Source organism: Narcine bancroftii, chromosome 6, assembly GCF_036971445.1.
Source record: "Narcine bancroftii isolate sNarBan1 chromosome 6, sNarBan1.hap1, whole genome shotgun sequence".
Classification (NCBI taxonomy): domain Eukaryota; kingdom Metazoa; phylum Chordata; class Chondrichthyes; order Torpediniformes; family Narcinidae; genus Narcine; species Narcine bancroftii.
Genome location: NC_091474.1, coordinates 22,477,953 through 22,493,212, shown reverse-complemented (window position 1 = coordinate 22,493,212; position 15,260 = coordinate 22,477,953). Strand labels below are relative to the sequence as shown.

At 43.7% G+C, this 15,260-nt stretch overlaps 1 protein-coding gene across 8 annotated transcripts in view; it reads right to left on the bottom strand.

Moving 5' to 3' along the window:
- Window positions 1-15,260, bottom strand: part of ncoa6 (nuclear receptor coactivator 6) — a 61,066-nt gene that overhangs the window by 20,053 nt on the left and 25,753 nt on the right. For 7 of the 8 annotated variants that reach the window (XM_069884244.1, XM_069884242.1, XM_069884247.1 and 4 more), the window contains 5 exons: window positions 13,325-13,468; window positions 8,877-9,638; window positions 7,105-7,254; window positions 5,466-6,576; window positions 2,997-3,124 (listed from right to left, as the gene is read on the bottom strand). In XM_069884244.1, coding sequence (XP_069740345.1) covers window positions 2,997-3,124; window positions 5,466-6,576; window positions 7,105-7,254; window positions 8,877-9,638; window positions 13,325-13,468 — 2,295 coding nt within the window. Of the gene's footprint in view, window positions 1-2,996; window positions 3,125-5,465; window positions 6,577-7,104; window positions 7,255-8,876; window positions 9,639-13,324; window positions 13,469-15,122; window positions 15,214-15,260 lie in introns of those variants that run through there. The other variant, XM_069884250.1, reaches the window with a different exon arrangement.

Here is a 15,260-nt window from a genome sequence, read left to right as displayed (position 1 = left end):
ACTAATGATTATTTTGTGGTCAATCTCTTTTAAATTATAGCTTTTGTGGGGGGGGGGGGGGGGCGGGGGGGGCGGGGAGGAAATATCGGTGGCAGAGAAATCAGACACATTTTAATTGTAATAGGCATTTTTGCCACTTAACTAAAAAATTGGATTTGGGAAAAACAGTATTCCAAAATAAAAATGATTATTTAGGAAATTTAGATGTTACTGAACAGTTTAAAGCACACAGGCCCGCGGGCCAAATTTGGCCCGCAAGATCATATGAAATATGTATTAGAGCTGGCCCGCTGGCCGCCACGCCAGTATAGCGCATGCACAGCTAATACTACAAATCCCAGAATGCTTTGCAAATGCGTTGGCGCCAGCCTGTCAGCCCACTAATCGCCCCCACCTCCTCTCTTTACTTTCATTACCATCTGCGACCTGTCGCCTAACTCACATGTAATAAACCCCTTACGAAAAATGGCCAAACCAAAGACAGAAAACAGGACCTTTCAAGACAGGTGGGAGGCTCCAGTGGAAAGAGACCAGAGTTTGATGAACTTGCATCTAAGAAGAGATGCCAAGTATCTGGTTTAGACCCAGGTGCATCAGAGTAAATCACAGTGTAGCAAGCTAAGCTTGGATTAATATTTTCTTTGGTTAACTTTGGACTGTTCAGAGTTGAAAGATTGGATTTTCATTGAAGCAAGTTGTTATTTTTTTGACTTGTTGGCTTGTGAAAAAAAATACATTTAAAAGGAGCTTAAAGGCTATAGAGAAATATTATTTATTGAATATTTTATTTCTCATTTGTTAATCCTTCTTCTGGAAAGAGTTTAACCAAAACTATTATTAAACATTTATTTTAATAAGAAAAAGTTTAACATTACATATGTTGAAAGAAGAGAAAACATGCAGATGTTGTTGAAAATTTTCAATAAATATTTAGTTCAGCTTACGACTTAGTCCAAGTTTTTAATTTTGGTCCTCTGTGAATTTGAGTTTGGGGGGGGGGGGGGAGAGAGGGGGGTGGGGGGTGAGAGAGAGGGGGGTGGGGGGGAGAGAGAGGGGGGTGGGGGGGGGAGAGAGAGGGGGGTGGGGGGGGGAGAGAGAGGGGGGTGGGGGGGGAGAGAGAGGGGGGTGGGGGGGAGAGAGGGGGGTGGGGGGGAGAGAGGGGGGTGGGGGGGGAGAGAGGGGGGTGGGGGGGAGAGAGGGGGGTGGGGGGGAGAGAGGGGGGTGGGGGGGAGAGAGGGGGGTGGGGGGGAGAGAGGGGGGTGGGGGGGAGAGAGGGGGGTGGGGGGGAGAGAGGGGGGTGGGGGGGAGAGAGGGGGGTGGGGGGGAGAGAGGGGTGGGGGGGGAGAGAGGGGTGGGGGGGGAGAGGGGGGTTGGGGGAGAGAGGGGGGTGGGGGGGAGAGAGGGGGGTGGGGGGGAGAGAGGGGGGTGGGGGGAAGAGAGGGGGGTGGGGGGAAGAGAGGGGGGTGGGGGGGAGAGAGGGGGGTGGGGGGGAGAGAGGGGGGTGGGGGGGAGAGAGGGGGTGGGGGGGGAGAGAGGGGGTGGGGGGGGAGAGAGGGGGGTGGGGGGGAGAGAGGGGGGTGGGGGGGAGAGAGGGGGGTGGGGGGGAGAGAGGGGGGTGGGGGGGGGAGAGAGGGGGGTGGGGGGGGAGAGAGGGGGTGGGGGGGGAGAGAGGGGGGTGGGGGGGGAGAGAGGGGGGTGGGGGGGGAGAGAGGGGGGTGGGGGGGAGAGAGGAGGGTGGGGGGGGAGAGAGGGGGGTGGGGGGGGAGAGAGGGGGGTGGGGGGGGAGAGAGGGGGGTGGGGGGGAGAGAGGGGGGTGGGGGGGAGAGAGGGGGGTGGGGGGGAGAGAGGGGGGTGGGGGGGAGAGAGGGGGGTGGGGGGGAGAGAGGGGGGTGGGGGGGAGAGAGGGGAGTGGGGGGGAGAGAGGGGGGTGGGGGGGGAGAGAGGGGGGTGGGGGGGAGAGAGGGGGGTGGGGGGGAGAGAGGGGGGTGGGGGGGAGAGAGGGGGGTGGGGGGGGAGAGAGGGGGGTGGGGGGGGAGAGAGGGGGGTGGGGGGGGAGAGAGGGGGGTGGGGGGGAGAGAGGGGGGTGGGGGGGGAGAGAGGGGGGTGGGGGGGGAGAGAGGGGGGTGGGGGGGGAGAGAGGGGGGTGGGGGGGGAGAGAGGGGGGTGGGGGGGAGAGAGGGGGGTGGGGGGGGAGAGAGGGGGGTGGGGGGGGGAGAGAGGGGGGTGGGGGGGGAGAGAGGGGGGTGGGGGGGGAGAGAGGGGGGTGGGGGGGGGAGAGAGGGGGGTGGGGGGGGAGAGAGGGGGGTGGGGGGGGAGAGAGGGGGGTGGGGGGGGAGGAGAAGTCTATTTTAATGCCACCTGGTTGTTGGGTGCACAGATGGAAGAGATGATATTCCTCCAATTTGTGTGTGGTCTCAGTCTGGCAGTGCATGAGACCCTACTCCGACATGACAACATGGGAATGGGGTGGAGGGAGGGAGGAGAAGTCTATGTTAATGCCACCTGGTTGTTGGGTGCGCAGATGGAAGAGATGATATTCCTCCAATTTGTGTGTGGTCTCAGTCTGGCAGTGCATGAGACCCTACTCCGACATGACAACATGGGAATGGGGTGGGGAATTAAACTGGATGGCAACTGGGAGGTCTCCGCTATTGCAGCGGACAGAGCGAAGGAGCTCAACGAAACCATCTCCCAGTCTGCGTCCAGTCTCTGTTGTAGAGAAGACTACAACATAAGCAGTAGAAATTTGATTCCTTTAAACCAGGGGTGTGTGTAGACTTTTGTGTTTTACTCAAAACTTACGTTATCTATTCAGAAAAATCTTTTGCTCTGCGCTAAAATGAAATTTGGTTGGGCACCATCCAAGACAATGAAACATTCTCATTCAGATGCTGACAAGAGTTACTGAATGTTTCCTGTTGCTATTTCAGATTTGCAGTAATTTTAAGGTTTCATACAACTTTTTTAAAAAAACCCAAATGACACAAGTTACTTACCAGCAGATCGATTTGCAAATTCAGACAATTTGTTGGCTGCTGGATCCATGCCTACACCCTGCTCTCCTGCCATTTGCTGTGGTTCTCCATCATCTAGCCCTGGTTGCATCTGTCGGGTATCTGAAATCCTACAACAAGTATTGAAGTTTTAATTATGCCACCACATAATGGTGCCTTTTCTCATGCATTACTGCAGAAATCCTGCTTAAATTAACTGTATGAATTGCATTTGGTAGTTTATAATGCAATTTATAAGTCGTGGTATTAAAAGCAAAAATAAAATGGAATACTGTGGACCCGAAAACTGCAGCTGAAATCACTTCAACCATAATTATCCACAAGATACAATTCATGCAGTCAAATTAAACAGGATAGTGCAAACAGGGAAGAGATGGAGAATGGAATTTTATAGTACAAGCAAATCTTACCAGCCACAAAAATAAGACATTTATGACACAACAGCAAGCTGAGGGGAAGAACAGAAAAAGGAAAGTATTTTGCATGAGGGAAAATAAATTAGCAACAATAAAAACATGTAGAAAAAAAATAAAAGACATTAAATTCAAGGATCAGATGTCAGGGAGACACAAAACACCAGAAATACTTCCATTTCATTTTACTCAAATCTGATTTCAAAAGGAAAGCTTTTACTCTACTGAGAAAGAGACAAGGGGGAAATCACACGTTGAAAGTCTAAGAATTAAGCCTTAGTGAAGTAGGAGGCTTTGTTTATCATGTCAGTTAAATTTAAATTTTATCAGGGCATTAAATACCGATATCAAGCAGAAAAATCAAAACAAAGGATGCAATCATCTTTATACATTCAACTTTAAAAAAAAATGGCAGAGGGTGACAGGCGCAAGCATGGGCTGACATCCAAAAATAGTCACACGTCACAAATTTAAAGAAACAAAAAACATTTGATTGTGTATGACTTCTCATCTGGCAAAAAAAAAATCATTTTTTCTCTCCTTAACCAAAATATATTTTAAGAATTAACATAATTGCTTTGCACAGTAGGCAGCACACATCTCAGGGAGTAAAGAGTGAAGCTCCAATCAAGGCTGCCATGGACAAGTACACTGCCTAGTCTAAAGCAGTGGTTCTCAACATTTTTCTTTCCACTCACATACCACCCTAAAGTAATCCCTTACTAACCACAGTGCACCTATGGCATGCTATGCCATAAATTCTCAGCGGTTATTAAGGGATTACTTAAAGTGGTATGCGAGTGGAAAGAAAAAGATTGATAACCATCGGCCTAAAGGGAAGAGGTCTACCTCTCATATTCCAATACAACTGAGGAACGGTCTCCACATGTGCTACTGAGAAAATGTGACTGGAATACAACTTGGTCTTATTGAACAGAAATGTATTGCAAAAAAACTAATTAGAAGTTTGTGTAATAAATACTCAAATTAATTTTTAGTTGAGCATCTCTCTCTTCTGCTGATACTCTTGAAACATCACAAGACATTTGTATTTAAACATTATTTACATTTTTTAAACAACTCCCAAGTACAAATGCTATTTACCCCACAAGGCAGGGCTAGGTAACAAAAGTGTGCACAATTTAAGGAAATGGTGTTAAAAGTGTCACTGCAAAAGTGTCCCAGTGATTGATAAATGACAAGCATGTCATCAACATTTAAAACAATAAAACAAGAACACAGCCACAGGCCAGGTTAGGCTTTTTAAACAACAGTCATCAGGAAAATGGTGAAATCCATTGCTGAGCCACAGGAAAGCTCTTAGAAAAATGCAGCATGAACTGCTTTCGCACAGTTGTGCGAAAGGGAAATTGGATTTTATTTTAAGGATACAAAGTGCAGAACAATCAAATATTAGTTTTAGAAATTTATTGGGATTTCAATAAAAGGTGGGCCACTGTAACTTCCTGCAAAGGCCCCCCATCATCACAGAAGCCTTTAGCCAATTCCAATCACCCCAAAATTATATCACAAAATGGCTGAGTGAAGCAAACACAACAAAGTCTAAGAGTGACAGACAGCACAAAAACAGGCCTTCGGCCTAATTCATCCAGAACAACCAAAGTGAAATCCTAAGATAGTCCCATTTGCCTGCATTTGGCATTCTATATATTTAAAAAAAAATCTGGACAGGCATATAGATAGAAAGTTTAATGTAATTGCACATTTCCTCCAGTCTACCATTTCTTCTGGTAGCTTGTTCTACATACCCACCACCTTTGTGATTAAACTTGCTCCTCAGTTTCCCTTTAAATCTTTTCCTCACTTTAAACCCATACCCTCTAGTTTTAGACTCCCCTACCCTTGAGAAAAAGACTGACCATCCACCCAATCTATGCCTCGTTTTTATAAACCTCATGAAAAGATAGTCTTCCCTCCCCAAACACAACCAAGTTACAGTACCACCAGTACAACACCCAAAGCTTTCAAAGGCTATGCTTCCCCAGAGATCTCTTGGCAATGTTTGCTTCAAACTTACACATGCTGCATTTGCTCTTCTGGCTGCTGAGTTCCACTGTTCTTTTTCTTCTGTGAACGCGACGGTTTTTTCTTCTTGGGTTTGTTGACAGTCTGGCTGCTCTGCTTGTTGGTCATAGCAAACTGTGCTGATGTGATATCACTTTGCAGCAGGTTGACAAGCAATGGACTAGTCAGTGTGACATCTTTATTGTTTGGAAAACCAGAGGCAGTGACCAAAGACACCTGACTTCCACTTGCTGTGGTGCTATAAGGAGCATTGAAAGTCATACCATGGGCTGAAAAATGGGGCCCAGCAGTGTTGCCTGGTTGCATTGTTTGTAAGTGAGAGGAAACTGCACTCTGTTGCATTTGAAGATCAGGTAGCATCTGCGTTACGTTAACGTCACTGGCCGATGTTGTATGGTCACTGTGTTGAGTTATGTGAGGTACTGAAGGTCTAAGCCCTTGTCCCTGTATACCTAGCCCTTGAGAATTCCCATTCAGAGGATTCTGCTGGATCATCTGTGTGGAAAATTGAACCAAATTACCCTGCGAGTTTGTAGCAGGCCCCCGCATCATTTGACCTGGCCCTGCTATTACATTCTGATGGTTCTGATTGTTGAACCCTTGCTTGTTTCCCTGCACCTGACTGACAACAATCTGCTCAGGGAGCCCCATCATCTGGCTCTGCTGCAGAACGACTTGACCCTGAGGTCCTATCAACTGCCCATGAGTAGTCATGATTTGCTGGCCCTGCTGGGAATGCAACTGCTTTGGCGGCGTCTTCCTCTGTCCAGATGCCACCACATTGTGACTCTGGGAAGTTGCCATCATCATTTGGCTTTGGATGAGCTGAGGGCGAGAAATAATCATCTGATTTGATTGATGTGGACCTTGAGATTGAACATTCATCACCTGGACCTGTGATGGTGCGATTTGCTGATGCATCCCAATAAACTGTGACTGAGGGCCTTGCTGCCCTTGTGCATTACCCATATTCACTTGAGTATTCATTGACTGCTGATTACCCACGTTCCCGTGAAGTCCAAGAAGATTAGCTTGCATTACACTAGTCGGCCCATGAGACTGTACATTCATAGGATTTTGAGAAGCAGCATTACTTAGACCACCTAAAAACAAAAAAAGCATAAGAACTGTAAACTTTTGAAGTAAAACTTGCACATCCATTTCTTATATTGCTCACATTTCTCCTCTTTCCTTACAACTCAGGAGGCAACTTGCCTCAGCAAATCTCATTACCCCTCTTAAAAGAGGAAATCCTTTCTTTAGGCAATATTCAAAACAGCAAGATCTATTCATAAATGCTGATTAAGTACAAATACAGTAAAATCCATGCTATCCAGAATTCAACAGGCAGCCTTGAGGAACTGGCAAAAAAAAAAGAGAGAGAAAATAAAATAGGTTAAAAAAAAAATTGCGCCCCTAGCGGTTAGTTCACCAATCATACAACACGTAATCTCAAGCAATCTGCAAATTAATTTATCCAGCAACGACAAATTGCTATGGGTGCCGGTTACAGGGAGTTTTACTGTAATAGGGCCACGTCATTTCAGCATTTATTGCCCATTATTGTTAGGCCCCAAATCTTTTCCCTGAACACTCAAACATAATGCAACTTGCTTTGCAGGAAAGCCCACCTGTATGTGGTGCATTCTGATTGGGCTGCACCTGCAGAATGCCGCTATTAATTGATGTGGCAGATGCAACAGCTTGGTTAATCTGTGCTTGAGTGAAGTTTTGATTTGGCTGACCAGTAGGAAAGGTTGGGGGAAGACGCTTTGGCATGCCTGAAACAAGGAGAAACGGACATTTCACTACAATTGCCAAACTTAATTCCATTTCTGGATATATTCCTGGAAATATAAAGAATTCTGATTTGTAAAAATCATTTTACAACCCTGAGACATCCCAAAACACTTTACAGCCAAGGATACAATCAGCACGTAGTGCCACTGGTTCAACTCCAACCACCAAGGTTCAATCTTGATGTCCTGTGGTGCCTGCATGCTTTCTGACTGTGGATTCTTTCCACATCCCAAATAGGTGCAAGTTGGCAAGGGCTACTATAAATTGTAGATGAGGGGTGTTGATGGGAATGTGAGAAGGTAACAATCAAACTAAATACAGGAAAGTGATTGACAGACTAGTGGCTTGGTGCCATGATAATAACCTCTCTCAACTTCAATACCATGAAAGAGATTGTCATCAACTTGAGGAGAGGGTGCAGAGTCCACACCCCTGCTCAAATTACTGGTACTGAAGTCGAAAGAGTAGATACTAACTTCAAGTTCTTGAGAGTAAACATCTCCTATGACCTGATTTGGAAAGGCACATCAACACAATGGTCAAGAAAACACACCTATGCCTCGTTTTCAGAGGACGAAGGACATCCGGCATGTGCCCATTGTTCCTCAACAACTTCTATGGGTGCCGCATTAGAAGCATACTTGTTTGATCCATCACTGTGTGGTATAGGAGCTGAAGCTATGGAAGGTAGTGAATGCAGGTCAGAACACAAACTTCCCTCTTCTCCATCAAATACAAGGTAATTGACTCATTATGTGCACGGTTTCAGAACCTCAAAGGAAATGGACCAATGTCAATTTTTCTCAAGCAAAATATTTCAATAACAGTGATTCTCAACCTTTTTCCCCCACTTAAATACCACCTTAAGTTTAGGAAACCCTGCTCTATGTAGGATCTATACTTTATAGGATCCCGTGCCCGCAGGGAAAAAAAAATCTTGGGGTTGTATGTGATGTCATGGTTGTACTCTAACAGTAAATCTGAAATCTAATAGTGTTCTTTAGATGGCTAAATGAATATAACTATAGAACATTACAGGACAGAAAGGGGCCCTTCGGCACATCCAGTCTTTGCTGAACTATTATTCTGGCTATTCCCATTTGCCTGTACCCAGACCGTAGCCCTCCATGTCCCCATCCAAATTACCCTTAAATGTCAAAACGGAGCCCACATTCACCGCTTCAGCTGGCAGCTCATTTCACTCTCCACCACTCTGTGTAAAGATGATCCCTCTAACGTTAGAGATAACATTAGCCTGATTGGAAAAAAAAAATCTCTTTTCATTGTGCAAGGCATTTTGTGCCAAAAAACATAAGAGAAAAGGGATACTGCAAATGGCTAGATGTTTGAAGCGGACTTGATGGGCATAAGGGCCTGTTTCTGTGCCGTTTGACAATAACTGGCTTGTGTTTTCAAGTGATAATCATAAGACAAAAGATCAATAAATAGAATAGAAAGAATTAGCTCGAAGTGTCTATTTTATCAGCTTTAAAAACTATTTACTTATTTTACTCAGTTTTTTATCTAATTACAGTAAAAGTGCATCATATTTTCTTACTGAATCTTTGGTGTTTTTTTAAAAATAAATACATAAAATACTTACTTCCGATAGTAGAATGGGAACTCTGTGCCACCTGATTTGCTTGCATCATAAATCCAGCAGGCAAGTTTCCTTGTTGAACAATGGGACCTCGACTTGGAGAACTCTGGCACACTGCTGGCTGAAACGTCTGAGGGAGTGAACTGCTCTGAGGTGTTCTCGGTCCAATGTGCTGCTGTGACTGGTTGACGGTTGGAGAGGAGGAAGGGGAGCCTTGTTGGAAAGTAGAAGGAGACGAGGCTGGAGACTTATTGGTCAGATGAGGCTGCTGCAGAGGCGTAGGAACACGAGGCGGACCTCCCTGATGGTTTTTGGGTGGTGGTGATGCAAACTGTGGTGAGGTGCAAGGTTGAGAGAAGGTTTGATGAGCCTGTGATGTTTGCTGACTTCCAAATGGGTATGGAGGTGGAGGATGAGCAGGGGTTTGCACAGCTGCCAAGGGTGGCCTAGCCTGAAGTTGCTGAGGCTGGATTTGTCCAGGCATAGAAACCTTCTTCCATACTGGATTTGTCAAAGCTCCTAAGGCTCCCTGAGAGGAGGGGGATTGGACTGCAGCTATTGGGACTGGATTCCAGGTGCCGGCTATGGAAATTTGAGCTGGATTAAATGCAGGACGCCCTCCCTGCAATTGGTGCTGCTGCAGATTGGCTGGGGCTACCTGCCGGTTGGTTGACATCGTTTGCACAAGGGGAGGCTGTTGAGGCAATGATCCAGAGGGGTGTCCTGATGCTTGAACGTGAAGAGTTGAGAGAACAGAATCCATACCTGGTTATAAAAAAATGAAATTTTCAAACTGCAAATTTAAATTTAAAAAAAATTGAAACATTACAGAAATCAAGTTCTTCCAGCAAAAATCAAATAGGAAATTGTGATTAAACATGTTAGATTTTTAAAATTTGACACAGCAAAGCTAAATTACCTTTTTTTAAGAGGCACCAAGAAATACAACTTTTGAGTGCATTTTGAAGATTCCAAGAATCAAAAGCAGAAGACTGAAAACATAAAGCAGGTCAGCTTGATGCAGCGATCATCAAAGACTCACTCCACCCAGTACGTGCTCCGTTCTCGCTGCTGCCATCAGGAAAGAGGTAAAGGTGCCACAAGACTTGCACCACCAGGTTCAGGAACAGCATCAGATCAACAACAAACTCAATTAGGGACTCATTGAAGGACTCTTAGTTGTGCACTTTATGGATTTTCTTTTTGTTAGTTTGTTTACATGCTTACGCTGTGTAGCTGATTTTTGCACTAACAATTAGTGGTAATTCGGCTGCGCCCGTGGGTAAAAAGAATCTCAGGGTTATATGATGTCATGTATGTACCCTGACAATAAATTTGAAATGGATTTAGTATTTCAGCGCGAAGGGTCTTTGGCTCAAAATATTAATCCTCTCTCTCGTCTCTCGTCTCTCTCTCTCTCTAGCATTATCTGTTTCTATTTCTGAGTTCCAGCACTTGACAGGTTTCAGGTTTTGAATTTCACCTTCTTGCTAGAAACTGGGATGTGCAAACCAAGTTTATACAATGTGCTATAGATTTGAGACATTGAAATTATCAAGTTTTCAATTGCAAAACCCACGACAAGTGAAGGGGTTTCCTTAAGAGGTTCTCAACCATTTTAATTTAAAAAATTAAAATAAAAAAAAATTAAGAGCTCTTGGTCATTGACACTTTGTGCTGCCAAAATACACCCATGTCCAATTAACCTGCTAGTCCTATTGTCTTTGTAATGTGGGAGGAAACCAGAACATGCGGAGGAAATTCACACAGACACGGGGAAAAAGTACGTTCATTTCAGACCAGAATGGATTAGAATCCAGGTCACTGGCACTGTAATAGCAATGTGCTAACCGCAATGCTAATCATGCCTCCTTGCCAGAGCGTTGTCTGGTCTTCCGCCAAGACACACAAGTAGTTCAACATGTGGTAGTAGACAACACACACACAAAAGGTTCCATGCTTCAATCACTAGTTCATGTTATCATTTAGCTAAGTAATGGAAAGATTCTGAATACACAAGACATTCCACTTGTGGGATAACCAACGATAAGAACAAAGGAGAATAGCCCATTTAAAAGCCAAAATCTAATATTTTGGCCAATATTACCAAGCAATAATAAAATGTTTATGATTTCTTGCAAATATTTTATTTGCCTTCCTGATTTCTTTCTTGCTTTTTTGGTGCTCTTCAAGAACCTCATGTTGCCTATATTTGCCATACATCTCCCTCTTTTTCTTAACCACATTGCCAATATCCATTGAAAAACCAGGGTTCCCTATGCCTGGTAACTTTGCCTTTAATCCTAACAGGAACATGCAAATTCTGCACTCTCAAGATTTCTTCTTTGAAGGTTATCCACTTACCCATCACATACTTGCCAAAAAACAACATATCCCAATCCATTCTTCCTAGATCCTTTCTCATTTCCACAAAATTTGCCTTCCTCCAATTTAGAATCTCAATAGGAGGACCAGACTTATCTTTTTCCATAAATAAATTGAGGCTAAAGACATTATGGTCACTTGTCCCAAAATGTTTACCTACACATACATCTGTCACCTGACCAGTCTTGTTCCCTAATAATAAATCAAGTACTGCATCCTCCCTTGGTACCTCTATGTATGTACTGATTTAGAAAACTGTCCTGAACACATTTCACAAACTCCAAGCCATCCAGCCCTTTTACAGTATGGGAGTCCTAATCAATATTTGGGAAGTTACAATCTCCTACTTTCACAATCTCCCACTCTTACATCAGTCTGCTGTCTCCAGATTTGCTCCTCTAATTCTCTCTATTGGCTAGTCTATAATACGACCCTATAGCGTTGTCAACTCCTCGCATATGGCCATTATAGACAAGTCCTCCTGGCTGTCTGGATTTCACACAACTGAGATATTTCCCTCACTAGCTATGCTACTCCTCCCCCCTTTCATCCCTCCCCCTCATTATGCCTGAAGCAATGGAACCCCAGAACATAGTCCTCCTGTCTATCTTGCAACTAAGTCAAACTAATAGCAACAATATCATAATCCCATGCGTCAGCCTTTCTAGCAATACTCCTTGCATTAAAATAGACACCTGAGAAAATTTCTATGATTTCTGTCTATACATGCAGTCTTTGCATGACCTTTATCCTCCACTTTCTCACTATCTACTTTAAGATACTGGTTCCCCTCCCCCTTCAAATCTAGTTCAAACATCAGGACAAGACTAACAAAAGTACCAGCAAGGATATTAATCCCCTTCTAGTTAAGATGTAATTAGTCCTGTTGGTACAGATCCCACCTTCCCTGGAACACAGGCCAGCGATCTAGAAACTTGAAGTCCTCCCTCCTACACCATGTCTCCAGCCATGTATCAAGCTTCCTTATCCTCCTATTCCTACTCTCTCCAGTACGTGGCATGGGAAGCAAACCTGAGATCACTACCCTTGAGGTCTTCTTCAACCTGGTGCCCAACTCCCTGAACTCTCCTTGCAGGACCTCCTCACCCTTTCTACCCATGACATTTTGCTATCTCCCTCCCACCTAAGAATATTGTGAGCTCTGAGATATCCCGTACCCTGGCACCCAAGAAGATAACATACCATTCGTGATCCATGATCTCCTCCACAAAACCTCTGCCTTCCTAACTATCACGACAGCCCACCTCTTCCCCCCCCCACCACTTCTTAACCACAGTACCAGACTTCATGCCAGAGACGTGATCGCCATGGCTTGTACCTGGTAGGTCATCCCACTCAACAGCATTATTTTACAGGAAGCTGTGTGAATAGTCAATGCTTTTCAGTAGAAACCTGCAACTAGTGTCATTTTAAATAATCCACTATTTCGAAATAGCTTATCCTTCCTTTGCAACGAAAATTGTAGACCACACACTGACAACAGTGTTCAAAGTACTCTGCTCAAACTGGAACATCTGGTTACGGAAAGTAGAGATTCAAGAATTTGCATGATAATTGTTTATATGGAAATATATCATATTTTCCAAAGTGAGAGTGAAAAACTCCATGTTTATTCCATAATAAAGCAAAACATACATTTTCATAATAGAGAATATGCTATAATACCTTCTGAAAAAGTTTAAAAAATCCATTTACAGCAATAAAATACAAAGTTAAAACCAAAGAACGATACAAAATTAGAAGAGTAAAACACTATTCTACAGACACCATGATTGAAGTAAAAACACAATGCTGGAGAAACTCAACAGGTCAAATGGTGTCCAGTGTTTTATATAGCAAAGATAAAGATACAAAGCCAAAATTTCTAGCTTGAGCCCGAAAAGTTGGTTTTATATCTTTATCTTTGCTATATAAATTACACCGTTTGACCTGGTGAGTTTCTCCAGCCTTGTGTTTTTAACTTTGCAAAATGAGAACTATTTTGTGTGTCCAAGAGCAGTTATCAGCAAGAAACACATTTTTAATACTCATAATAACCTTCTTACCAGGTTGAATGGTGGGTCGAATTGAGGGATGTGGCAATCTATTTTGCATAAGCTCGGAACTTGCTCCACTGCCAACCAAGGTAGCTGCCATGTTGCTGCTCGAGGGGAGCATGGGGGCAGGTGGATTGTTAACTCTAATCAAACCTATATCCAAAAATAGAACATGGAATTACAATCCTGGGAATAATTTGCCACATCATAATCAGCTTAATATTTGCATTATGGGTGAACTTTTCATAAATTTCCTAGTTCCTTTTGTGCTCAGGTGGGTCTTCACAATTATCAACAAACATGCGTGCAATTTTAAAACCTGTAAATAATATACATAACATATAACATTACAATTACAGCATGGAAACAGGCCATTAGGCCCTTCTAGTCTGCACCAAACCAAACACTCCTCGCTAGCCCCACCTACCTGCACAATGACCATAACCCTCCACCTTCTTCTCATCCATATACCTGTCCAGCTTTTTCTTAAATAATAAAATTGACTCTGCCGCCACTATTTCTCCCGGAAGCTCGTTCCACACCGCTACCACTCTCTGAGTAAAGAAGTTCTCCCTCATGTTACCTCTAAACCTCTGCCCCTTAACTCTTAACTTATGTCCTCTTGTTTCAATCTCTCCTACTCTTAACGGAAATAGTCTATCCACATCCACTCTGTCTATCCCTTTCATAATCTTAAATACCTCTATCAAAATCCCCTCTCAAACTTCTACGCTCCAAAGAATAAAGACCTAATCTGCCCAATCTTTTCCTGTACTCTAGATGCTTAAACCCAGGTAACATTCTGGTAAATCTTCTCTGCACTCTTTCCACTCTGTTTATATCCTTCCTATAATTAGGCGACCAGAACTGCACACAGAACTCTAAATTAGGCTGCACCAATGCCTTGTACAATCTCAACATCACTTCCCAACTCCTATATTCCATACAATGATTGATAAAGGCCAGCATACTAAAAGCCTTCTTCACCACCCTATTCACGTGAGTTTCTACCTTCAGGGAACGATGTACCATTACTCCTAAATCCTTCTGCTCTTCTGTATTCATCAATGCTCTCCCATTTACTACGTATGTCCTGTTCTGATTCTTCTTACCAAAATGAAGCACCTCACACTTATCAGCATTAAATTCCATCTGCCATTTTTCAGCCCACTTTTCTAAGCAGCCCAAATCCCTCTGCAATCCTTGAAAACCTTCTTCATTATCCACTATTCCGCCTATCTTAGTATCGTCTGCATATTTACTAATCAAATTCACCACCCCATCATCTAGATCATTAATGTATATAACGAACAACAATGGGCCCAATACAGATCCCTGAGGCACACCACTGGTCACTGGCCTCCAACCTGACAGACAATTTTCCACTACCACTTCACTTTTCACAAGACTCATTATATTCAGGGACCAACTTGCATTAAAATAAATTACTGTATTTGCATACAAATACTTTTATCCCGGGTGAAAGATGATCAGTTTGAGATTAGTCATCTCCCCTTAGTTATCCACCATAATCCTTTAACCTATTGAGAATATCCCATTGTGAATGTAGCCTTCATTTCAGCCACAAATTTAGTGATATCTAACAGCACTTGGGAATTTAGATACAACTCATCTTCCTTCCATTACTTAATTTAATTCAGATAATATTAGAAATACTAAATATTTACCTGCCTACAGTATATACCTTTATATGTAGGGATGGAGAAAAAAAACTAACCCAAGAAAATGATGCTTGAAAGTAAAATTCTGGAATGAAAGGGTAAGAAGGATGATGGAGAGAGCTTACTGAATGAATGAAGACGGCTTAAATGGACTATCCACAATTATCTGGCGATCTTTGATCCCATTCCATCATCAGACACATAGGTGCAGGCATCTGCCAAATTCAAGCAATGCATCAGAATCAACTCTGGCATTGCTCCAA